Raw genomic sequence first — 25096 nt, forward strand, 5'->3', positions numbered from 1 at the left:
AAAGGGTGGAGAAGCACGCCGCGATCTGCCTTGCTGGCTTCCCACACAAGACCGAGCCCGGGGCAGGAATGGGAAAGCTGTGCGAGAGGGCTGCTGGCTCCGCCGAGAATTATCTGCGGTTCGGCACCGTCCGAGGGGGGACGAGGCAGGAAGGTGGGAAGCGCGGGGGCGAAGCGGGATCAGGACGCCGGATTCCGCCGGCGGGACGCGGGAATCGCCCGCGGGACGCGAGGACGAAGGGGAGGGGATGGCGCCCGCGGGAAAACTCACTTTCTTGCTCATGTAAAAGAACATTCTGGGAACTCCGAGAGGACGAGCCCAGCCGTCCAGGCCCGCCCAAGGAAGCCCGTTCTAATTCTCCAGTTGCGAGTACCAGCAGCTCTGGGGAGCGCCCGTCGCCCTGGCAACCACAGCCGCCGGGTCGCATCCGGGGTGCGGAGGGACACTTCCGGCGCCGTTCTCGCCCCGCCGGGCGTCGTGCGCCTGCGCGGACGTCGGGGGAGCTGGAGGGACCGCGGATGTCGTGGGTATTGGAGGGACCGCAGACGCGGGGCTGAGCTCGTGGTTGTGCTTGGTCGCTCGGGTTCTGGGCCTTTTTGCCCTGCGCTTGCGGTCTGGTGGGTGACCTCAGCGCCCTGCCTCGTCGCCTTAGCGGCCCTCCTTTCGATAGGCTCGGAGGACAGGTCATACCTCCGAGGGTTGCCGTGGAACTTGCCTGAGGTGTCAGTATCAACTCAGGATCAAAGGCGCTCATTCAGATGAGGTCAAGATGATTGGGTGTTTTGTAAGCCCCAGAGTCCCAGCATTATGAAAAGGAAATGCATTTTACAGTATTTGGTGGACTGGCGCTTTTTGCCAAATGATGGCGCAATCCTTCCCCTACGCCTTTGGGGACTGGAGAACCCTCTTTGCCAGATTGTGTTCATTGTTTGTTTTAGAATTTTTTGAACAGGTTCTTTAAGCTGTTACTGCAGCCCGGTGGTTCATGAGCTTTGGGCCTTTGCGGCATATAATTGCCATTGGGGCATAGCCTTCCATTTTTGAATCATTAAGTTTGGTGTTTGGTATGTTCTCGCCTGAGGTCGACTGTGTTCTATTTTCTTCTTTTCCTACCTTAATTCTTCAGTTCTCCCTTGTCCTTTTTGAATGGTTGGAGAGTTGCAAAGCACCGCAGTTTGGGCACAGGGCATAAACTCCCACGAAAATTATTTTAGTCTCACTTATCTTTTAATTTATATCTGATTTTCCCTTTTACCATATTCTGCGGCTCCTGCTGTTGAATTGCATAAGCGCTCTCGTACTTTATGCAGCAGCAGCTGCTAATTCCCCCACTTAGTCTTTCCCCATTTCAGGCAAATAATGTTCAGATCTTTGAAGTGAGTCTGTTGCCTCACCCAGCACACTCACTCAAGAATTGACAATGGTCCCAGTGCCTTTCCCATCAAATCTAAACCTCAGCTAAAATTAGATTTTCCTTTGATAGGGAAATGTCTTTACTATGGTACCCGCATCTAAGCAAGCCAATGTGCTTTGTGCATCAGAGACCATTTTATATGTCCTGTGATGTTCCTACCCTCTCTGCCAATTGTGCCTAGCCAAATGTACAAATCAGGTCTGCCTGAGAAATTACTTCCAAACTTAACGGCCATCCCATTCAGATAATTTATTTGTTTTTAAATGTATATCTTTTTTCAAGGTCAGACTGTAGATTCTGAAGATATGTTGGCACTGGTGCACAATGAGCTCCCTAGACTGGGCTCATGAAACACATCAGAATTATCTAAGCCATGGATTCCAATCAAGCGGTGAAGTATAAGAGATGAAACTAGAGATGGTCACACTCTTGAAAAATCACCTCTTTAAGTACCTTCCCCTAGTGCTTGCACATGAGCTGTCATTTATTCCTTCTGTAACAACATTCTGATCCTGTCTTGAAGTTTGGAAAATAATACTGCTTCAAGTCAACTTTCAAAAATGGTGAGAAATGACAGTGTATGTTTCATATAATATACACTGCCTTGATATATTTATTTTTTGTTTCTTCCCTTTGAAGGTTCTCTTTAGATTTTTTACTGATTTTAGGTTTACATTTGTAAGTTATATTTACATTTCAAGTGCTTATATTTTTATACTTCATTATTTTATTCAAATTTAGATAATTTTGTTTTATTCCCCCTCCCATAACATTCTTGATAAAAGCCTATTTAACCTGAACTTACATTTTTAACCTTAAAAGTATGAGATAAATTATAGGAAGAGTTACAACATTGAGTCCTTTGACCAGAAATCGTCATATATTCAATACTTGTTAGTTCAGTTTAAGGAAATATGTTAATAGATGAAATTGATATGGGTCACCAAAAAAAGTCATGACAATAATATATAAAGATAGTAACTTTTTATTATACTAAAGACAATACAAACAGAAAAAATGAGTAGTCACAATTTAAAGGACGGTTTTCTCCTAAGAGCTATAAGCTTTCAAGCGGAAAAATAAAATACATATACTAAATATGTAAGTGAAGAAAAGTTAAGCTTAAACTTTAAAATGGCGACATTGGGTTTGTTGTTAACTTGTTAGATCAATAGTTATAAGTATATAATTTTGATTGGATCCTAAAGTGAAACTGTAAAGATAATGTAGGATTTTTTACCAAAACTTGGTAAGAAGTTATAACACTTAATTCAAAACTAAAGTCTTTAGTTATGTGTTTCTTACAATATTTCATGTAGTGTTCACTTGATCTTGATATGTGTGTTATAATCCCCTGATCACAGCTTCAGTGATATTCCAGCAAAAAGTGAGCAAAAAACAAAGCATTAAAGAAACAGTTCTAAATTATATTTACCTCAATTATATGAACTTTTTTTATGCGTAAATACTTGTATAATTTACACTCTCAATAATAAAACTGGTTTATACTACAAATACTATCAAGAGAAAATAGATCAAAAGTTCCCATTTTAAGAATGGTTATCTTACTAATATAAACATTTAAAAATTAAATGGCTCAATTGGTAAATAAAGAAATACCAAACTTTTCATTCTATTCCCTATGAATCATTTCACAGTCATAGCTTAGAGACACTAAAGTTTGCTCTTAAGGATGTGAGCGTTTATGTCCTACTGATTCTCCAGAAGATCCTCATACTACTTATCCAGTAATATTAAAGCATTTGCAATGGCAAATTATTAGCAGGAACATTGAAGTATGCAAAAATATTAAATAGACCAAGCTCTCCATATATCCAGGTGAAAAATCTGAGTAATTCAACGATGTATTTGTCCATATGCATCTGCTTGCAACTTGCCCAAAATATCATCAAGTGGCTAGTTGTTAAGGCCAACGCCTTTTATTTTTAGACATCAGAAAACATAAACACACTTTCAAACACTTCAATACAAGATAAAAGAAAATAATTACATTCTATAGTAAATAAAGAAAAAGTGAAATTATTTTCTCATCAAATCCTTAATCTAAAACTCAGGAATTCTATTCTTTAGAGAGCATGTTATAAAGCAGTGGTCTTCAGAGATGATGATACAGAGCATCTGTCTTCAAACATTTTTGCTCTTGTCCCCTAAAGTAATTTTGACAAATAAGAGATATCTGTGCATATTTAAATTATTTGAAAATTTTCATCGTAAGATTTTGTTACAAAATATGCCATTTCTGCCATATCGTAAGTATTGAGGGTTTTTTAAGATAAAATCTAGGGACACCTGGGTGGCTCAGTTGGTTAAGCACCTGACTCTGTTTCCACTTGGGTCATGATCACATGGGTCCTGAGATCAAGCCCTGTGTTGGGCTCTGCACTCAGCAGGGAGGCTGCTTCCCCTCTCCATTTTCCTCTTCCCCTCCCCACCACTCGTGCTATCCCTCCCCGCACCCTTCCTCGCTCTGAAATAAATAAATCTTTTTTTTATTTAACTAAAAAAATAAAATAAAATCTAAATTAGTCTTTCAAATGTACCCCATATATAAACACCATACAAATGGACACCTACTATCCATCTTTAAAAATCAAATATTTAAAAATAAAGGAATTCGTATTTCCTTTCCACTTTCTCCACAGAATTTTATTCTACTTTGAATGCTGAAAATCTTTTCTTGATCCCTGAGACTTCTCTGAGGTAAATTTATACAAACAACAAGCATATATACATTTATATTGAAACTACCTTTAAATTAATATTCTTTGACCATAAGGTCCCCAGTTCTTTTAATCATCTGGGTTGAATTATCATTACAACTATTATGAGCACATAATTGATCAAACAAATAAATTATAAGTTTTGACATAAAATTACTAAAAATAAAAGGCAAAATTTCACTGGAAAAATGTCTTTTAGTGAGGGCACCTGTGTGGCTCAGTGGGTTAAGCCGCTGCCTTCGGCTCAGGTCATGATCTCAGGGTCCTGGGATCGAGTCCCGCATCGGGCTCTCTGCTCGGCGGGCAGCCTGCTTCCCTCTCTCTCTCTCTCTGCCTGCCTCTCTGTCTACTGTGATCTTTCTCTGTCAAATAAATAAATAAAATCTTAAAAAAAAAAAAAAGTCTTTTAGTGAAAGAAATTGGGGGAGTTCATGAAATCTTGATGAAAAAACAGTTGAACTATCCCTTTGTTTGGCTTTCCGGAGATTTTACCCTTCCAAGAAATTCACCCTACCAGACTCAGGTTAGATAAAGTGTGCCTTCCTTTTGTAAAGTTAGAAGAATGACAATGCAAAGTGAGAGATGGGAACAGAGAATGTCGGCTAACCCCCTGGAGCATTTTTGTTAGGCCAATTTAAGGATTTGAAAATGGATTTTTGTAAAACTTTCTGTGCTCCCCCCCTACCCCTATCACAATTTGAACACCACGCCTCTAAGATACCTAGAGACAGTGTTGTTAACTTGAGCTAAGAAAAAGTACTCTTCCTGAATTACTCCTTTAGTTAAAGAACTGATTTTGGGGGTGCCTGGGTGGCTCAGTCGGTTAAGCGGCTGCCTTCGGCTCAGGTCATGATTCTAAGGTCCTGGGATCAAGTCCCACATCCGGCTCAAGGCTCAATGGGGAGTCTGCCTCTCCCTCTCCCTGCCTCTCTGCCTACTTGTGCTCTCTCTGTCAAATAAATAAATAAATAATCTTAAAAAAAAAAAAACAACTGATTTTGAAAGTTTCTTGGATGGGACTGTGCTACATTTTGAAATCTGCTTTTAACCAGCTGGCTAGCCTATGTTAAGTATGTGTCGTCTGAGCCATCTCCTCACTAATCAGCTACCTCCTGTACACCTACAGATTCTGAACTAAGAAAGCCCATATGAAGGAACCATAGCATAAGAGCTCCACCTGTTAATAACACAGCATAAGCTTCTATGGAAAAGCACTAGAGAAAGAAATGGGCAGCTTTTAGCATGTAAATGTTGAATGGGCAAAACAGTCTATTAAAACATTTTAAAATCTATCTATCTAAAAAAATAAACACTGTATTGCTTCTGCACATCTTAAAACATAACGAATAAGGCCCTTAGCCTCCAGAATGTCCTAAAATGTTTGGCTCAGTTGTACTACCTAGGGTGGCTTAAAGCAGAAACCTTTCCAGAAAGGATATGTTTGGCATTCAGTCTCTGCAGATATGAGCTGACCCTCTCCTGGAAGGCCAGGGTGGCTTCACACCCACAAGCATCTTCTGTAGAGACGAGTCTTCGAGCTTCTTCAATGGCTGATGACGACAGTACACAAAATGTTATAGCTAATCAGAAACCGTAGAAATCAGGAAATCTGTAATTCAGTCCTTCCATTTTTAAGACTTAACTAAATGCATTTTCAAGGAGGTAAGAGGATATAAGAGCACACAGAAAGAGGAGGAAATACTCTGAAATAGTAATGTCACAGAAGAAACTGAATGAGATATTGGGAAACGTTTACAGTCATCAATCCTGGGTATTGACTATGTGAGAGTTCCTTATATTCTCTCTACTTCTGTGAGTGTTGGAAACTTTCTAGGATACAAAGTAAATTTTTTAAAAGTTGACATAGGGGGGAGCCAAGAATGCAGAACTAAGGTAATTAATCTTATTATGGTACTGTGTCCCTATTAAGAAATGAAAATAAGGAAAAGAATTCTCTCTTTGGCCAAAATATTTCAAGAATTAAAAGTAGATAATTCCTGATTTCTTATACAGACTATTATTCTATTGAATGGTCTGAATGGAGAGTTCTAATTCTTACCCATAAATACTTTGGAAGTAGAAATTAGGTTTCTATCAGCAGTTAAGCAAAGAACCTGGGAGAATGATAATGCTAACTCCTAGTTCTTTCTAAAATGCAGTGAGGCAGCTCTCCCTACTGTCATAGTGCCTAAAGTTGCCTAACAGAAATAAGAGTAACTTCCCATGTATAATCTTCCATTGTCATCTGAGGACAGAGAATGGTCTTTTGCTCCTATGTTTTCTCCCACATTCTACAAGGATATAGAACAAAGATGACCATAAATTCATTTGATCAAATAAAATCTATCTACCTGACCAAATCCTGTTGTCTTTTGGGACAGCCAGCCCAAATCAGTCAGTTGGTAAGCCAGAAAGTATCTACTGAAATTAAGTACATCCCCATCATCCCTGTACAGAGTCTATAATTGACACTCATGATGCTTTTCCAGTGCTTCTTGCCTGATAAACTGTAAGTTCTGTGAGGACGATGGCTCAGCGGGGTAGTCTAATTAAAACACTCACAGAAAATTTTAAAATTGGGATGTGGCACAACTGTAAGTTGGGAGATGAACCCATTCACAATACCATCAAAAAGAATAAAAATTTAGGATTAAAATTAACAAATGATGTGCAAGACTTGTACACTACAAACTACAAAGCATTTGTATGTCCCCAGTTCCTTCCTCAAGACCTGAAAGAGTACTAGATCTAGAAGAACAGCTCCATGAATGCTTGCTGAGCAAAGAAGTGAGTGGTTAGGCCAATGCGGTCAGGACGTAATCCAACATAAATGCGGCTGGAATCCCCATCTTCCAAGAGAAGAAAAATGCCCCAAGACTGAGTTCTCTGAGGATTGAACCCCTAGATAGGGTAGCCTAGATATTAGTACCCTGATACATTCAAGTCCTAAAAGCAAGCTCTTCCCTACTATCCTCACCCTCCCCAAGAAGAGGTTCCATACTTCACTTCAAGTGAAGAAATATCTACTAGTAACTGTCAGGTGCTATGGAAGTTGCCAGAAATATAGACAACATCGACCGCCCCCAGGGGTTGGAGGTTACTGTCTCCGGGAGCATAAACACACACGCCTCAAACTCTGACCAAGTCTGAAATAGGAAAGCCATCCTCATTCGTCTCCCGGCCTGTTCCCCACATCTGTTTTATCACCAAATCCTGTTCATTCTGCCTCCGGAAGGTGTCTGGAATCTGCTTGCTTTCCTCACCACTGTCCCCTTCCTCACCCACCCTGGGACCACCGCAACAGTCTCCGACTGCCCCCCCCATCCCGACTGCCGCCCCCCCCATCCCGACTGCCGCCCCCCACCCCCGGCCCAGCTCGTCAGCCCCTCAGACCCACACAGCAGCCAGGGGGACTTGTGAAAATGTAAACAGAATCGTGTCACCCCATTCCTCAAAACTCTCCGGTGACTTCCCATCTTCTATAAAACCAAATATAAACTCCTTGCTCTTGCCCCAGAAGATCAGCATGACTCAGCCCCTGCGTCCCTCTTCAAAGCGACACCACACTTCCCTGGCTGGTGGTGGTTGCCACAGGCGCTGGCAACCAGGCGAGTCCCTCCCTCTCCCCGCCTCCCCACTCCTCTCCTCTCCCATTCCCTCTGCTCCCCCTAAAGTCGCCAGGCAGCCCTTGGCATCGCTCTCCCTTCTTCCTCCAGCTCCCCAATTCCAACCTAAATACCGCTGATCCTCAGGTCTCAGGTGTTACTTCCTCAGAGAGCCCCTCCCAACCTGAAGGAGGTCCCCCAACCCTCATGGGTTCAGGACCCTGTTCTTTTCTCACAGCTCTTCTTTATAAATAGCTCTTTCCTTGTCTTTGCCCCTTAGACTGTTACCAAAGACCATACATGTTCTGTTCACGATTATACACCCAGTGCCCAGAAAATTGTAGGCGCTCTGCTGACCGAAGGGTTGATGGAACAGTTGAAGGAACAAGTCACTCCAGCACAAGGTGTCCTGGGCTGAAAGAGGACTGAGCTCATCAGAAGGAAAAGGGAAGCTCTGGTAGAGGGGGTAAAATTGAACTAGACCTGTTCAATTAATTATGTTCATTGAATTCATTCATTCATTCAACTAATTCATGTTCTTTAGTTATAGAAACAAACATACCAACACAACTGTGTAGTATTTGATTCAAACAAAGCAATTTAGAGAACACTTAGGCAAGTGATGAAGCATAATAAAAATAAACACTCATAAAGCTACCACACAACTTAAGAACTAAAATATCATGAATACTGTTGCAGAGACATCATTTAAGTAAAAATAGAAGCACTAGAAGATATTTGCCACACATAAAACAACAAAGAATTTATATCCGGAAATGCACAGGGTTCCATTGTATCAGTAAGAAAAATATAATAAACCCAAGAGAAAAGTAAGGGCATAGGTAGCATTTCCCAATTAAAAAAAAAAAAAAAAAAAACTCCAATGACTAATAAATACAGGAAGTATCCAGGAAATGAAAAAATAAAGACCGTAGGGAGACACTTTTTTTTGCCTCCTCTAGAATGGCAAAAATTTAATCCAACAAAACCAAATATTGGCAAGGATGTGGTTCTTGGATTTTGGCAAGCGGTAGTGGTGAGGGAAGGGGGTCCCAGCGAAGGGTGGACACGGGCAGGGCGCGTTCCTAGCATAGCCAGGTGTGCACACGGTGGAGCGCAGGACCTGGAAGCAGGGAGCCCCGGGGCAAAGGGAGTGACAGGGTGAAAAGGAGAGGGGACCCCGGGGCGGGGAAAGAAGGGGATGGGGGCAGAGCTCCAGTCTGGGATGATAAAGTTCTGCGGATGGGGAGTGGGACCGAACTAGACGCTTCGAAACGGTGAAAGCGGGAAATCGGCCGTCAGGTGTATCTTACCATCACTGCAACGACAATCCCACTTAGGAAGAGACTGTAATCAGAAAGGAAGAGGAAGGAATCCTAGGGGTTAGAACGGCTGGCGGCGACACCTGCTTCATTGGGAAGACAGCTGGGAGCCTCCGGGGGCCTCGGACCCCTCGGGACGGCGCTTCGGCCTTAGACAGGAAAGCTGCCTCCTAGCAGACGAGCCTCGCAAACCCAACAGGTGGCAGGGACAGTCCGTACCTGCGCACGTCCTCCGGTCTTCGTTCAGGGTGTAGCCGGGGAAACAATCGCAGTGGTAGGCCGCGGGCCCGTCGTCCACGCACAGGTGCTGGCAGCCGTGCGAGCCCCCAGCACACTCGCTGCGAACTACCCGGGCGCGGGGCAGGAGAGAAAATAGTCCCAGGTCACAGCGCGGAAGGAGACCCAGCTTTCTGGCAGAGAAAAGCCCCGGCGCAGTCACAGCAGGGGCTGAGAATGAAGCCGTCCGCGGCCGGCGACAGCGCGGCCGGCGACAGCGCGCCCACCTTCCAGGAGAACGCCCCGTCGTCCCTTCCTCCGCCTCACATCCCTGCGCTCCCACCTTGGGCTCCTCCCCGCTTGCCTTCTCATTTCTCGCAGGTACAGGGGGTGCCTCCTCTCTTCTAACTGCCCGCAGTGCTGGGGCTGGCCCGAGTCCTGATTACATTCTGGAACTTAACCTTCGGCCTCTCTGGATGCTTCCAAGTGCCTCCCACATCTCTAGCCACACAGGGACCATCTTCACCATCACCAGAAACAATGCATTAGGGACCCACTGGCACAGGGAGCTAACTCAGACGCTGCACATAAAGGGGGTGTTGTGCGGGCTAAGGGCTGCCCTTGAAAGGGTGCAAAGCAGGACAGAAGACTCCAGCCGGCACACCCATGCACACAGAGGTAGTGACAACAGTGATGACAGTGAGGGGAGGTGTCGGTTTGGAGAGTGGAGCACTTATTATCTGTCCCAGAAATCTATCACAAGGAGGAAGACGGCTGGCCCAAATCTGAGTGGAGAGCAGAGGGCTATGCTTGGGGGGCGCCTGGGTGGCTCAGTGGGTTAAGCCTCTGCCTTCAGCTCAGGTCATGATCTCAGGGTCCAGGGATCCATCCCTGCATCTGGCTCTCTGCTCAGCGGGGAGCCTGCTTCCCCCTCTCTCTCTGCCTGCCTCTCTACTTGTGATCTCTGTCATATAAATAAATAAAATCTTTAAAAAAAAAAAAGTGCCATGCTCAGCTCATTCCACATTTAGAGGGGCCCAGGATAAGTGAAAACAGCAGGTCTGTTTAAACTAAAGGAGTTTAATAAACCCAGAAATTCTTCCCGGGAGACACAAGTTCTTCCTCTGTCATTCCAGGGACCAAGTTTGTTTCCTTGTTTGCTTGTCCCTCCACACTTGGGAAACTTCCACTATTGCCTATGAAAGAGCTTTGAGTGAAAGGCAAGTCTCTCCATAGTGTATTGTAGAGTATCTTTTTAACTCTAACACTGATAGTCCCCTTCATTACTCCAGACTTTTCCAGCACAATGCCGGATAGTCGGGGGTGCCTCAGTGGCTTAGTGGGTTGAGTGTCTAACTGTTGGTTTTGGCTCAAGTCATGCTCTCAGGGTCATGGGATCCAGCCCTGCAGGGGGCTCTGCACTCAGCGCAGAGTCAGCTTGAGATTCTCCCTCTCTTCCTCTCCCTCCCCCTCTGTCCCTGTCCCTGCACAGGTGCATGCTCGCTCACTCTCTCTCTAAAATTTAAAAAAAAAAAAAAGGCAGAACAGTAGACTGTTTCACTCTTCCCTTCATCCCAGCCTAAAGCTGCCCGATAGATAACAACGGTCATGCCTCCACCCCCGGCCCTGCTCTAGGGCTCCATATTTAATCTACAAGCCTTGTGGTACTGCCCAGCAGGGGGAAAAGCAGGCCACTAGTGGGGATGTGACCCATGTTATGTACCCCAGTTCAGAACAGTAGCTGTTATTACTTTAAAATGTATAAACACTGCTCTGCACTGGACTCCATAGATATATTTCTTCCTAACCCTTTAACTTTCCACCATCTAGTCTTGCCCTGTGCTGTACAGCCACAAAACATGATAGCTTGGCATGCGATCTCATGCGTAACCACCAGAGCAAGTGCCGAGGTTCCAATCCTCGCTCTGTGACTCACTAGTTGTGTGACCATGGGCAAGTTACTTAACCTGTCTGGGCCTCAGCTTCCTCATACAGGGGCTATGAGCAATAATAAAGGTGTGACTGTGTCTGAGCTGCCTAGAACCATGTATGGCATCCAGTAGGCACTGAAGAAATGGGGTACTGTGACCTCGGAGCATGGCCTGGAATAGTCTGCCGTAACTAAACATTATCTTGGATTTTTTTTTTAATAAAATGTTCCATTTATTCCATAATATTTGTTAGGGTTTTTTTTTTAAGATTTTATTTATGTATTTGACAGAGAGAGACACAGGGGTAGAGAGGGAACACAAGCAGGGGCAGTGGGAGAGGGAGAGGCAGGCTTTCCTACTGAGCACGGAGCCCAATGTGGGGCTCAATCCCAGGACCCTGGGATCATGACCTGAGCCGAAGGCAGACCCCCAATGACTGAGCCACCCAGGTGCTCCAATATCTGTTAGTTTAAATGTAAATTTTAGTGTCCTTTTTCAAGGTCTTCGATGACCCTGGCTGCTTAAGCTACCAAGTGGGGTACCTGTAACCAATTTGAGAAGCGCAGCCATGTGGCCTCTCCACCCCAACTGACTTGGTCCTACCCCCGGAGCAAACCAACACAAGCCATTCCCCTTGGCCATCCGGCTCTGCAGTCCTCTGTCTAAACCTCCACCACCCTCGAGGCCCACCTGCTGCCCACATGGTCTGCACCCTTCCCCAGACAGCCTGCCTCCCGGGCTTCCACAGCCCTACGTTACTGTCCATCCCTCTCCCTGCCTAGTCTGCTTCCTCAAGGTGTTGGTTCTCTTTGCACCCAGCCTGTAAATTGCCCAGGGGCAGAAAATGTGCTTCTTTACATCCCCACAGGGCTTTGCACAGTCCTGGGAGCAAAATAGGTGCTCAGTCCTCTTTAAATTCTTTTTTTTTTTTTAAGGGCATTGGTCATGTGCCATTTCCCTTAGTCTCTCTCGAAAAGGTCACATAATATCTCTCCTCAAGGGACAGGAGCATATACATAAAAATCTAATAAAATGGCCAAAATTAAACACAGCCTTGAGAGGCAGGAATTTCTCTCAGAAGTGTTTTTACATTATAAATGTCACCCTGCTCTGCCAGTGAATTTAAATCAAATTAATGAGGATTTGCCAAGACATAAGGCTCAGACTCACAGAAGACTGATCATCTAGAAACCGTCAGGGAACAACTGACTTCACATTTACTGGAAGATCTGTGTGGGTCTAATTCAGTCATTGACAAAGTCTCCTTTACTAAAACGATCCAGCTTTAAGATTAACGCTACAGAAAAGTTCCAGGGCAAGTTTTAATTGGAAAAAGATCAGTTCAGCCTATCACACCAAATAGTTACTGTTTTCAACTGACTTCCTCTAAAGTTCCCATTTGCTTCACAAGTCCCCAGTGTACAGAGCTATAACATTTTCCTGGATAAGGATCCTACATTCAGTTAGCTTTTCTCATATCCCTCACGCCCTACCCATTTCTGAAGTGAGATATATTTGCAAAATCAAGTGAGCTCACTGTCTGAGCAATGCGTGCCTTGGTCTATAAGCAGGATAGAAAGTGTAGAGTCTGATTCGTTAAGTATCTTTAAGAGTCTCTTGCTGTGTCCATTGCAAGTTGGTTTCACTGCCATAGATAGAGCCAGCTGGGAAAGAATTTGTTGAGTGGACCTTACCTGAACACGTTTTGTTGTCAGCATTCAGAGTATAACCCTCGTAGCATTCACAGTGATGGGACCGATCTCTGTCATTTACACAAATGTGCTGGCAGCCATGTGTACCAAAGGCACATTGGTCTTGAGCTACCAAAGAAAATTCCAGGAGAAAAGCAATTAAAAGTGGAGAAGTCTTTTATTACCCATATATAGAAATCTTCTTACCTGTGGCTAGAAATATATAAGAGGCAAACCTATTGGAAACCTTCCACAGCCATCCGAACTATGGGCTGATACCAGAAGTTAGCGGTGTTTAGCGAAATCCTACACACAGTCCTTATTCTTCCTTTTTCCCAACTGCTTTTTCAAAATCATCCAGACTGAGTTTTTAGAATCTAAGTATCTCATAAATACTAAATAAATATATAATTACTAAAGCATTCCTCTTAGGTTTATTGTATTTACACTGAATCAGGGGTGTACCAACGATTGTGTGGCTAATTCCACTAGAATCAGAAAGACGCCAAACTTGAGTGGGAAGGAACTGTAATTCAGCCCTCCCTGTTCTAAGTGAAGAAGCTGAATCTAGAGGAGACCAGCCGACTCAGAGCAGCATCAGAACTCAGGACCCAAACTGTCACTCAATGCACTTTTCTATACATGAACGTGGTAATTATTTTCTTGTCTTTAAACTTTTCATTTTGAAATCACTGCAGGCATACGGAAGAGTTCCAGAAACAGCACAGAAAGTTCTGTACTTCTCCCTATTTTCCTGAGCGTTAACGTCCCATATAACCATAGCACAATTATCAAAACCAGGAAATTAGCGCTAACACAATGATGCTATTAACTAATCCACAGATCTTAGTAAAATGTTGTCATTTGTTCTAGCACTAACGCCCTTTTTCCGGTCCAGGACCCAATCCAGGGTCCACATTGTACTTCACTGTAACATGTCCTTAGTCCCCTCTTCTCTGGGACACTTCCTCCATCTTTGCCTTTCATGACCTTGACAGCTTTGAAAATCACTGGAAAATTACTTTGTAGAATGTCTCTCAGTTTGGGTTTGTTTGAAGTTTCCTCCTGAGGCTAAATATTTAAAGAAGACAACAGAAGCGCTACTGTGCCCTCAGGACATCGTGTGAGGTGAGGCATGATGTCACTGCGGGTCACGACTAGTGGGGTTCCCTCTGGTCACCTGGTTGAAGGGGTGTCTGCCAGGTCTCTCCACTAGGAAGGAACTGTTTATCCCGTTGTAGTTAATAAGTGTCTTGTGGAGCATTCTTCGATTTTAACTTACTACACTGTGTTTAGCATTTGGAAAGCACTGCCAGGGCTGGCTACAAGGCCCAAGAGAGAAAAACCAACCAAGTGCCGGGTCAGTGTGCCTTACCCCTCCAACACCGGCTGGGGGGGGAATGCAGACCGGGAGGTAGCAAAAAGAAAGCCCCCCTCCACTTACCCGAACAAGTCTTCCTGTCTTGGTTCAGGGTGTAACCTTCGTAGCACTCACAGTGGTAAGAGCCAGTTCTGTCGTTCACACAGATGTGTTCACAGCCGTGAGTGTTCAGCGCACACTTATCGATAGCTGCCAAAAGACCATCAGGACAAATGGAAACACAGGAAAACGTGGTAAATTAATTACAGGTCACCACCACAGGTACACACACACACATACAGGTATTAAAATGGGAGGTGGCCTAGCGCAACAGAAAGGCCACAGGACAGGAGGTTGGGAACTGATTTCTGTGCTGGTTCTTTCACTCACAGACCCCATGACATGGGTAAGTCATCTTCCTTCCCTGGGTCTCAAGTTCATCATCTATAAAATGAGTAGGTTGAATTAAATGATCTCTAAGTTTCCTTCCTCTCAAGACTTTTTTTGAGGATTTAAAAAAAAAAAATGGACCTAGATCCCATCTTTACTTACTTTATGTGAGTAGTCATATGCCAGATGAGTAAGAACCTCTCTAAACTTTCTTCTGTGTCTAAATTCAGCGAGCAGCTCTGGTCTCAGAGACAAAGGAGCAGCTTGTACTTAATTAAGTAAAATCCAGGAATAGTTCCAAAATCCTCAAAAAGACTGAGAGTTCTGGCTCCCTTCCTGACTAACCCATTTCCCTACTAACCCTTTTCTTGAAAACTAATTATAAGTACTATAAAGATGCTGATTCATGTATTACCTCACTTTTCTCCAACAATTTTAGAGGAAAAACATTGATAAGCAACCATGAACCAACCAAAAGGCATTTAAGAGAAAAGCATAAGGCCAGTCCCAAACCTGGAGGGCAGGTGTCTAGCTGAGCCCCAGTCAGGCAAGCTCCCCGAAGCGGGCCTCACCTGAACATGTCTTCTGATCGGCGTTCAAGGAGTAGCCTTGGCTGCACTCACAGTGGTGCTTGCCTTCCCCATCACTGACACACACGTGCTGGCACTGGTGTGTGCCAAGCAAACACGGGTCCAGAGCTGCCCACCGGAAGTAGACAATCATCAGTATCAACACATAAGAAATGTTCCAGATACTTCCTTCCCTGTCAAAAAGACATCACCCTCTGGTTCCTTTTCAATGAGAGCTCGTCATAAAAAACTGGCCCTGTCTTCTGCCTCTGGCTTCTTGGAAGCACCACTCTTACATGAATGATGCTACTAATTTAAAATTACAGATTTTGTTTCAGCTTTCTTAAAGAGAAAGGAAATTCTGAATTTGGAGCCGAAGGCCAACACTCACGTGGTCACACAACTTGATGTTTTATTCAATGTCTCCACCTAGCCCAGGAAAAAGAATTTACTTCAGTGCACTTCTGGAAAGTCTATGAGATCATTGTCCTGCTGGAGCCAAAACGAATTCACACACAGGCATGTCCCTCCGCCTGGAACTCAGTGGGGCGGCATTACGTACTTGATCATGCAAACAGTGGAGGGCAAGGCAGGTAACCGCCTTCCGAATGAGCAGCAGGGGTGTGGGAGCCTAAACTTACAGGTGTGAAACTTCAGGGCCTCAAGTATCTGCAAGGAGCGTGGACTCACAAGCTCCATGCAAGCAGGTAAAAAGAAAAGGAAGATTACGTCAGCGAAGCCGCAGCCTCACCTTTTCACTCCTGGAGGTGTTTGTATCTCGTTGGATTTTTTTTTTTTCCTAGTAACATGTTTTGAAAGAAGAATAAATGATTTTAGTCATTTCTGAGAAAACCAAGGAGGCCTGTTGGAGGAGGCTGGCACCCCTGGGCAGGTAACCCAGCCTCGACTGCTTTGGCAACAGGTCAAGGTTAATATTTTCCCAAGAAGAGCCTTTTCATGGAATGATCTTTCCAACCCGTTGACTACAACAAGCTACCCCTCAGTCCCTTTTCATAGAGAGGACGTTTTTTCCCCCAGAACAAGCAGTTCTTTTGTACCAGAAGGAAAAGATTGCCACTCACCACTTGCTACTTTATGGCCTTCAAGCCCAACCCCAGGTGCTAGCTTTGAGACCCAACTCTGCCACAGACCAGCGTCTTTATGGAAAAGCTCTCACCCACAAGCACAGGGGGTTTTCCTGGGAGAAAGAAAGCCACGTTCTTTTGAGAAACCAAGGAATGCCAAGAACAGCTTGTGAAGGCCCAGTATCCTGGGACAGGAAAGACGAGGGGCCACCAGCCAGGTCTGGCCGAGTTGAGGCCAAACTTGGCTCTAGACCAAGACTTCATCTCCCATTTCCTGACAAACTGGGGTGATTGCTGAGTTCCACATTAATTTCAATATAAAGCCTCCTTGAAATTTGCAACTGTAATTACTAATTCATATCTCGTCACCATCCCCAGACTACTGCTTAATAATATGGAGGGAATATTTTATCCATGCATCATCAGTGCATCAGATTAATTAATGCGTATCGAGTAAAGAGATGGGGCATAGGTTACACAGCATAGGTATCTACATTTTAAAATTCACCTGAACTAGAAATTTGCCCACACTTGTTTGGGTAATTCCACAGAAGGCTTTGAAAGACTGTATCTCTAAATGATAAATAAAAAATAATAGTAATAATAAAGCATGAATATGGGTAGATACAAAGACAAAACATAGATGGATACAAAGGAAAAAAGGAACTTGGGTGCCTGGGTGGCTCAGTCAGTTAAGTGTCTGCCTTCAGCTCAGGTCATGATCCAGGGTCCTGGGATCAAGTTCTACATCAGGCTCTCTGCCTAGCAGAGTCTGCTTCTCCCTCTGCCCCTCCCCACTGCTTGTGCTCACTCGCTCTCTCTCTCTCTCAAATAAATAAATAAAATCTTTTTTAAAAAGAAAAAACAAACCTAAAAATAAAGTATGCGTCTCACACATTCATAATTCTGATCAGTGGTTAAGATTAAAGCCTCGCCTTAACTGGATTCATATTCATGGATTTGACTGATTCTGCTAAAAATTCCAATTAAATTAGCATGCTCGGGCGCCTGGGTGGCTCAGTTGGTTGAGCGACTGCCTTCGGCTGAGGTCGTGATCCCGGACTTTGAAGATCGAGTCCCGCATCGGGCTCCCAGCTCCTTGGGGAGTCTGCTTCTCCCTCTTGTATACCTTCTCCTCTCTCGTGCTCTCTCTCACTCATTCTCTCTCAAATAAATAAATAAAATCTTACAAAAAAAAAAATTAGCATGCTCATATTCAAACTGCATCCTAAAGGAAAAAAGAAAGAAGGACTGTAACAAAAAAAATCCAAGATTTTTTTTAAAAATCTGCTTCTCGCTATCTCCCAAGTGAACTGAAATCTCAACCCTTCCCCCAACCCCCGTTCCTAATCCTGTCCCTCCACAAAGAATAATCAGAGGAAGAACAGAATCTGAAAACTAGAGGATGCAGAAAATAAGCAAAACCCTAACTGCCAGTTATGCCAGAAAGCCGAGGGATCCTTCCACGGGCGGACAGATGCTGCTCACCGTCTTCGGCAGGAAAACAGGCAGAGTTCTGTTAAAGCCGGAGATGGTAAAGCTAAAGAAAATATCGGGAGAAGATGGAGTTGTGGGCAGAGGGGAGAAAAGAAAAGTCTTGAGTTTTTTTATTTGTATTTTTTTCTGACCCCATCAGGGAACAGCAGGATCATTTATCCTGGATATTTCTAGACCTTCACATTTCTAATGCAAACACGAAGATTTTTATGAGCAAACCAAGTTATATATAAAGCAACTCTATATTCCTAAACCAACAAGGTGTGTTTAAGCTGGTAAAAAAACTGAAGAAAAGCACTGCTTATATTTTAGTTTTCCATAAAGTTTCTACCAAAAAAAAATTAAAAAAAAAAAAAAAGAAGAAGAAGAAATCTCTTTCTTGGGAGACACAATATCTGAATATTCTAGTTGGGAGCAAGACTTACCGCAAAAGGTTTCCTGGAATCTAGAGGAGAGTTTCTCAATGACCCCGTAGGTCTCCACATAGAAAACGTGCTCGTCCAGGGGCTCGCTGGCAATCATCTTGAGGGACTCCATGTCTGCCCGGTCCACGCCCACGGCATAGAGCTCAATACCAGATGCCCGGGCCCGAGCCGCCACCTCATTCACCTGGTCCTGGGGCCTCCCATCTGTCACGATGATGGCCACCTTAGGGATGTTGGAAGTGGGCCCCCGAGCTCCTGCCTCCACCGTGAAGGCCTCATCCATTGCTGTCTGGATAGCCAGGCCGGACATGGTGCCTGTAGACAGGGGTGTGATCCGGGCCACAGCCTGTTTCAAGGACTGTTTATCTGAGTGGGCCTGGAGATGGAACTCAATCTTCACGGTGCTAGCATAGTTCACCACTGCCACCCGTGTATCTGCCGCCCCAATGTCCAGAGTGTCAATTATCTGGGAGACAAAGGTCTTCACCTTGGTGAACTCCAGGGGCCGCACACTGCGGGAACTATCGATGATGAACACCAAATCCAAGGGCCTGCTCCTGCAAACACCTGCGAAGAAGGGTGTGGAGGACGGGCACAGCTGAGCAATGACGTCATCCCAGCCGGAAATGGGGCGGTCCTCATACCCGAAGAGCCCTGCGGTTGGAGGCCCTCCTGTTTGCTACCTTTCGCCAAGACCATCATCCTCCCTTAAGATGCTAAAAGCACCAGGTGCCTGGGTGGCTCAGTAGGTTAAAGCCTCTGCCTTTGGCTCAGGTCATGATCCCAGGATCCTGGGATCGAATCCTGCATCGGGCTCTCTGCTCAGCGGGGAGCCTGCTTCCTCCTCTCCTCTCTCTGCCTGCCTCTCTGTCTACTTGTGATCTCTGTCAAATAAATAAATAAATCTTAAAAAAAAAAAAAAAAGATGCTAAAAGCACCAAGGTCCTTCCAAATTCCCTAATGAGGATTCACACAGAGGGGAGAAGCTTCTCCAATAGGCTGGCTAAGGCTGGCTGAACCCCAAACTTCCCCCTAGAACCTCATTCCTCTGCTTCAGCATTGCTCCCAAGGTTCTGCTGGCCTCCCAGGAATGAATGGTTTCCAGACCTTTCTTGGGCACCTCAGCCATGGCACAATGGGACAGTGGCCTTGAATAGCCTCGCTGCCCTGTCCAATCCTCATACACCTCAAGCAATGGCAGACTTCAAGGCAAACACACTGGTGCTTTTCTGGAAGCTTCCTTCTTCTACTCCCCCACCAATGAGACAAAAACTGCCCCCACAGTAGCCCTAAGTGCCCCCTCCTTCCCATCATTCATCAGGTTTAGTGAACTCTGGGGCCCCGTGAGCCTGAGATACTTAACCGTGAGAAGAGGAATGACAATCTGATCCATGTCGGTTGTGCTTCCAATTCTGCGTGTCTGGTTTTCAGGAGCAGAGAAGTCCACTTGTGTCTCCCCTCTGCCCCCACCAAACTCTTGTAGTCACCCCTTTCATTTTTTCATTCACCAAATTCTTTTGGGGGACCTACCATGTTTTAGCCCCGGGGCTACAAAAGCAAAGAAGCTTGTATCTTTCCTCCTCTAAAGTTCCAAGCATCAGGACCCCTGGAAGGCGCTGTAGGTTAAGGCTCTGACTCTTGGTTTCAGCTCAGTTCATGGTATCAGGGGTGAGATCAAGCCCCACGCTGGCTCCCTGCCCACCGCATAGTCTGCTTGAGATTCTCTCTCCCTTTCCCTCTGTCCCTCCCTCTCTTTCTTTCTCTCTCTCTCTCTAAAATAAATAAGTGAATCTTAAAAAAAAAAAAAAAAAAAACAAGCTCCTTGTAACACCACCACACATCTTTGGAGCACCTGGGTGACTCAGTCAGTTAAGGGTCTACCTTCATGATCCTGGGGTCCTGGGAGGGAGCTCTGCATCAGGCTCCCTGCTGGGTGGAGCCTGATTTTTCCCTCTCCCTCTGTCCCTACTCCCAGCTCACACCCTCTCTCTCACACTCAAAGAAAAAAAAAATTTTTTTTTAAGATTTTACTGATTTATTTCAGAGGGAAAGAGCAAGAGTGTGAGCAAGGGGGAGGGGCAGAAGGAGGAAAAGCAGACTCCCCACTGAGCAGGGGGCCCAACATGAGGCTCCATCCTAGGACCCCAGGATCATGACCTGAGCCAACGGCAGATGCTTAACCAACTGAGCCACCCAGATGCCCCTAAATAAAATCTTAAAAAAAAAAAAATCAGACACATCTTCATTTTCATTTGTTCTTTCTTCCTTTTCCCCCAATCTTGTCCTAAACTCTCTCTCCTAGCCACCAAAATCAAGTCCAAAAGAGAGGAAAGCCAGTTACTAAACATCTTTTTCAAGTCATTCTTCCTCCTCTACAGACACACACACACACACAACTCGTCATACACACCAAGTCCTAAATGGAAATGTAACTAATGCTTGGGCATGAAGCATCAACCAGGGTTCTTTCTTTTCCTGACAGGGGGCTGGAAGGTAACACTAGTGTAAGAAGGCAATTTACTCGGTGACTAAGGGAAAAAGATGGTTTCAAAACAAACTCCTACACGAGACAGTTTGTGACCAAAAAAAAAAAAAAAAAAAAAAGCCCTATCTGGAACAGGAATGATGCCTCTAGAGAGTTTTCTTCTAAAAACAGAAAACTATCCTCTGGTTTTATCCTGCTTCCTGGACGTATTCAATTAAGAAAATAAATCATACTTCACTTTCAATAATGTTATAGAGATCTTAAGGCACAAAAGAAACAATCCTGTGAAGTCAGAGGTGCAGAAGTTGCTTTTATACCCATTTTACAGGTGAGAAGCCTGAGGTTTGGAAGGTGGGTGAGCCAGAAAACAGCAGGTCATGGATAGGACTCCAGGTTTCCTGACTCCCAACCTAAAGGGGCTTTTCACTGAATGGCTGCCTCTCTCTGAAACCATATTTTCCACCATACACACAGACACAGACACACAAAATCAACATTATATCATGTACCTAGTAAACATCCTGCTTGTTGATTTTGAGCTACTGCCCTGAAGTATGCTATATGTCATGTATTTAGTTAAGTCAAAAGGAATTAAATCTTAAAAAAAAAAAAAAAACCCTCCCAAATCTCATTTCATCCCTTGATTACCATGTATCAGGAGCAAGGAAGAAGAATCCTATTGAAAATCCTTCCTGGACATGGATGTAGGTACTTGTACATAATTAGAATAAAAGGAAAAATACGTGTCGATATGAGACCTAGATTTGACAACCCAAATACCCAAATCCTGTCCTGACTCATGTCAAGGTTATGTTCTTATGGTATATGTGCATGATTCCTTCCTTCTCACATGGAATCCTTTATGGAGGCTACAGGGGGTGTCGTGGGCAGAATAAAGCTCCCTTGCCCCCCAAAATATCCATCTCCTAATTCCTGGAACCTGGACGTATGTTACTCTACATGGCAAGAAGAAGGAGGAGAAGGAGGAGAAGACTTGGCAGATGGATTAAGTTAATGACCCCGAGATGGGGATTTTATCCTGAATTTTAGGGGGCGTCCTAAATTTTAATTACAGAGGCCCCTAAAAGTAAAAAAAGAGAGAGGCACGAGAGGAGATCACCGTGATGAGATGTGAGAAGGACCCAAACTTCTTTCAGTGACTTTGAAAATGGGGAAAAAGCCATGAGTCAAGGAGTGAAGGTAACCTCTTCATGCTGAACTAGGCAAAGATAGTTTCCCCTAGATCCTTCCCAAAGGAACACAGCCCTACTGACACAATTTTAGACATCTGAGACTAGTGTTGGACTTCTGGTCTATAGCACTCTTAGATAATATATGTGTATTGTTTTTAAGTCACTGAGTTTGTGCTAATTTGTTACAGCAGCAATAGAAAACTAATACAGGGGCTCAACTCAGATGACGGGAAATTCCTTGAGCATCTGGTTACTTCTTGATTTGGACTCCCTCTGCAACGTCACTGTTTTGGAATCTCACTCCCCTATACTAGAAAGCAGCGCTTTGATTCTCAGAAAGCAAGAAAGTGAGAATCTAAACTTCCTTAAAGATTTCCAAACTTAAAACTATGCTGATTTTTTTTATAGTTCTGCTAGAAATAAAAGCCTATAGGAAAGCATAGACATTTCTGGTTGCAGAAAAGGGAGGGCGTTTGGGAAAGGGTGAAACGTAATGTTTATTAAAGGATTATCATTCAAGATCAGCTTGGATCCAAGTAATGCGGGGGAACTCAAACACCCCTTAAGGAATCCCTCCTCCCTCTCCCAGTCTCATCCCCAAGGGAGATGGGTCAAGACCAGAGGCAAGGTTACCTTTTAGAAGAAAGGCATCCCTACACTGCCCAACCCCACCACCCCAGCCTGGAGCAAAGCAGGCTACCCCCTAAATTTAACCCTTGTGAATCCTGGTACTCCCTGGCTCAAACACAATGCTTTCACCATTTCAAATCCAGCCCCTTGGGGCTGATGCAGGAAGGAATCCTTTGTGCTCTTTCTCAACATTATCCAGAAAGATGCAGAAGGGGATAGACAAAGCAAATCAACCTGAGGCATGAATGAGACTGGAGACCCAGAAAATAGTTTGGTGCAGCCTCTCCTCTTCAGCAAGACCGAAACTGGACATTTTCATAATGAAGATAAAATTTTATGTAAACCCATTTTAAGAGCTTGGTAGGATGTAGCTGCGGAAAGATCCTTGTGTGGGATTTTGGAGCCCTGAGTTCTGTTCTGAGCCCTGACAGATTTGCTGGGTCATTTGGTAAGCCTCAATTTACATGCTTTCAGGGATTGTGACGGGTGGTCTTCCAGCTCTGCTACTCTAGGAACCTCTGCCCCAGGAACTAACTACTGACCAAAAGGGCAATGGAAAATTGTTTGCCAAAGACTCAGTGTCTTGGGTGTTTGAGGATCTAAGAGAGTACAGGTTGGGACTGGGACCCAGTCAGTTCAAGCAGAACACCTGGTCAGCGGCAGAAGACGTGGAGACCAGGATGGTTACAAGAGAGGTGTTGGCCATCCAGCTGCCCCCTCTGGTTTCCTTTTTGGCTTCCCACCCCCACTCCCTGGTGTGAATTCCAGTCCAAATTCTGGTCCACATCCTAGACTGGACTGAGACAGCTTGAAGGGTGTATCCAGGAGAGGGAGGGTCACCCTGATCTGGGGCTATAGGTGAAGTGATTTCCAGACACTAAAGGCAGAATCTCAGGAAGGGTTCGTTCAGCTGCACAGAGGCAGGGGTTGGCACAGAGGCGGGGAGGTCGTCTGTGTCCCCAGCCGCCCCATCCTCCAGGCCCAAATTGCAGAGGGAAGAGGCTGGAGTTTGAGCTTCAGGCGACCCAAATTCGAGTCCCGACTATGAGTGACTTTGGACATCCCGCTCCCTTGCCTGGACCCGTCTCCCCACAGGTCTCATCGGGGAGGAGATTCTTTCTCCTGCACCGCAGTCTGGCTCAGGCTGGGACGCAGGAACACTTGGCGGCTGCACGGGGCTTCTCCTGTTGGATGCCCTGCTTCCCCTGCCACCCATCCCTCCCGCCCGGTCCTCCCCACCTCCCTCCTGCCGGCTGTCCCTCCCCGGTGCCCGCTCGCGTCCCTCCCAGGCGGGGGTCCCACTCCCCCCGCGTACCTGCGCCTCGGGCCCCGCCGGGCTGGCCGGAGACAGGGCGGCGCCCGGGACTGCCCCCTGGGCCCCGCGTGCCCAGCCTCCGCAAACCCGGGCGGGCCAGGGGGCCGGGGGCGGCGGGGGTCGGGGGCAGCAGCAGCAGCAGCGGCCAGAGCAGCAGGAGCAGTCCCGAGAGGTGACGCGGCATGGCGGGCTCCGCACTTCTGCAGGTGTCGTCGTCGAAGGTTCGATCGCTCCAGCAGCCAAGAGCCTGGGCCCCGCGCCGAGGCGGCCAATTTAAAGGTCCCGCCGCCCCGCGCCCCGCCCACCCGTGGCCCCGCCCCGCGCCCCGCCCACCGCTGGAGCGCGGGTGGAGCCGCCGGGCTCCGAGCCCGGGACCCGCGGGATCCTGTCCGCGCATTCCGGCGGCAGAAACGGAATGTCTGGGGCAGGCCGGCGGCGGCGCGGTGCCCGAAGTCCCGCGCGCGGAGGCCCCCGCCGGGTCTCGTCTGGGTGGGCAAGGCCGGGCGCCTCCTGGCCGCGCTCCGCCTCTCCCGGGACTTGCGCTCAGGCCTGCGAACCCCCGGCCCACTCCGCCCGCCCTGCGCTCTCCCGCTGCCCCAGCAGGCCTGACCCCCGGCCCCAGCCGAGGGGGCCCCGGGCTCTGTCTTCCCGCTCCCGGCAGCGGTGCCTGCGGCGAGGTTTCATCTCGCTCCTCACACTGCATTCCTTTCCCCAGCCAAGTCACCCCAGTTTTGCTGTGGGCTCTCAGTAAAAGAGAAAGAAGCCTCACAGATTCTAGCAGCATGAATAGGAACGCTTTCATCCCAGCTTCAAACATCCGTAAACATTTGAACTTATATTACCAGGAATAGAAAGTCAAACATACATTCCCCAGAGAACCCCCTGGCAGCTGGGAGGCCCGCCTGTACCAACAGAGGCTTCGAAGGCGCTCCCGAGACCCCAGGTCCTCTCCGGAAGAGGGATGGTGGCAGCAACGGGGCTGGGGCCCCTGAGGGGACCCTCGGAGAACTGTCTACTGGGAGAAAAGCATAAATGGTCTCAGGGAACATGGTGAATTCAGGGAAAACAGACTGTCTCCTCCTGAGCAAAGCAGGAAAGCTTCTAGAAACAGGTGAGGTTTGAGCTGGGTCCTAAAACCTGACAACGCAGGCGAGTTCCAACAGATCCAACCTGGTCTCCCTGCTTCCGGACTGGGAGTCCTCTAAAACCCACACTCCACGCAGTAAC

At 46.0% G+C, this 25096-nt stretch overlaps 2 protein-coding genes across 6 annotated transcripts in view; both read right to left on the reverse strand.

Annotated features, from left to right (window-relative positions):
• Positions 1–433, reverse strand: part of WDR35 (WD repeat domain 35) — a 61925-nt gene extending 61492 nt beyond the window's left edge. For 2 of the 4 annotated variants that reach the window (XM_082744186.1, XM_082744184.1), the window contains exon 1: positions 271–433. In XM_082744186.1, the coding sequence (XP_082600312.1) occupies positions 271–294 (24 nt within the window). In that variant the 5' untranslated portion in view covers positions 295–433. The remainder of the gene's footprint in view (positions 1–270) is intronic. The other 2 variants (XM_082744185.1, XM_082744183.1) reach the window with 1 other exon arrangement.
• Positions 434–2383: 1950 nt separating this feature from the next.
• MATN3 (matrilin 3) lies at positions 2384–24134 on the reverse strand. Of its 2 annotated transcripts, XM_082744188.1 has the most exons (8): positions 23870–24133; positions 18247–18813; positions 15243–15368; positions 14365–14490; positions 12924–13049; positions 9302–9427; positions 5599–5705; positions 2384–3331 (listed from the first exon to the last, which is right to left on the reverse strand). In XM_082744188.1, exons 1-8 carry the CDS (start codon positions 24051–24053, stop codon positions 3272–3274), a joined length of 1422 nt encoding a protein of 473 aa, XP_082600314.1. In that variant the 5' UTR covers positions 24054–24133; the 3' UTR covers positions 2384–3271. The 2 variants fall into 2 exon arrangements, with proteins under 2 accessions (XP_082600314.1, XP_082600313.1); XM_082744187.1 differs by lacking the exon at positions 2384–3331 and having other exon boundaries at positions 5536–5705; positions 23870–24134.
• Between the last annotated feature and the right edge of the window lie 962 nt (positions 24135–25096).

The sequence above is a fragment of the Mustela nivalis genome, assembly GCF_964662115.1.
Source record: "Mustela nivalis genome assembly, chromosome: 8".
Lineage (NCBI taxonomy): Eukaryota > Metazoa > Chordata > Mammalia > Carnivora > Mustelidae > Mustela > Mustela nivalis.

Excerpts from the sequence above, each read along its gene's own strand:
- MATN3 (XM_082744188.1), bottom strand. The coding sequence starts at position 24,053 with ATGCCGCGTCACCTCTCGGGACTGCTCCTGCTGCTCTGGCCGCTGCTG. Across the intron at positions 15,369-18,246 it reads ATTCCAGGAAACCTTTTGCG|CTCTGGACCCGTGTTTGCTT; the intron begins GTAAGTCTTGCT and ends TCCGGTGGGCAG. Across the intron at positions 5,706-9,301 it reads AGACCGGAGGACGTGCGCAG|CCATTGAAGAAGCTCGAAGA; the intron begins GTACGGACTGTC and ends TGTCGTCATCAG.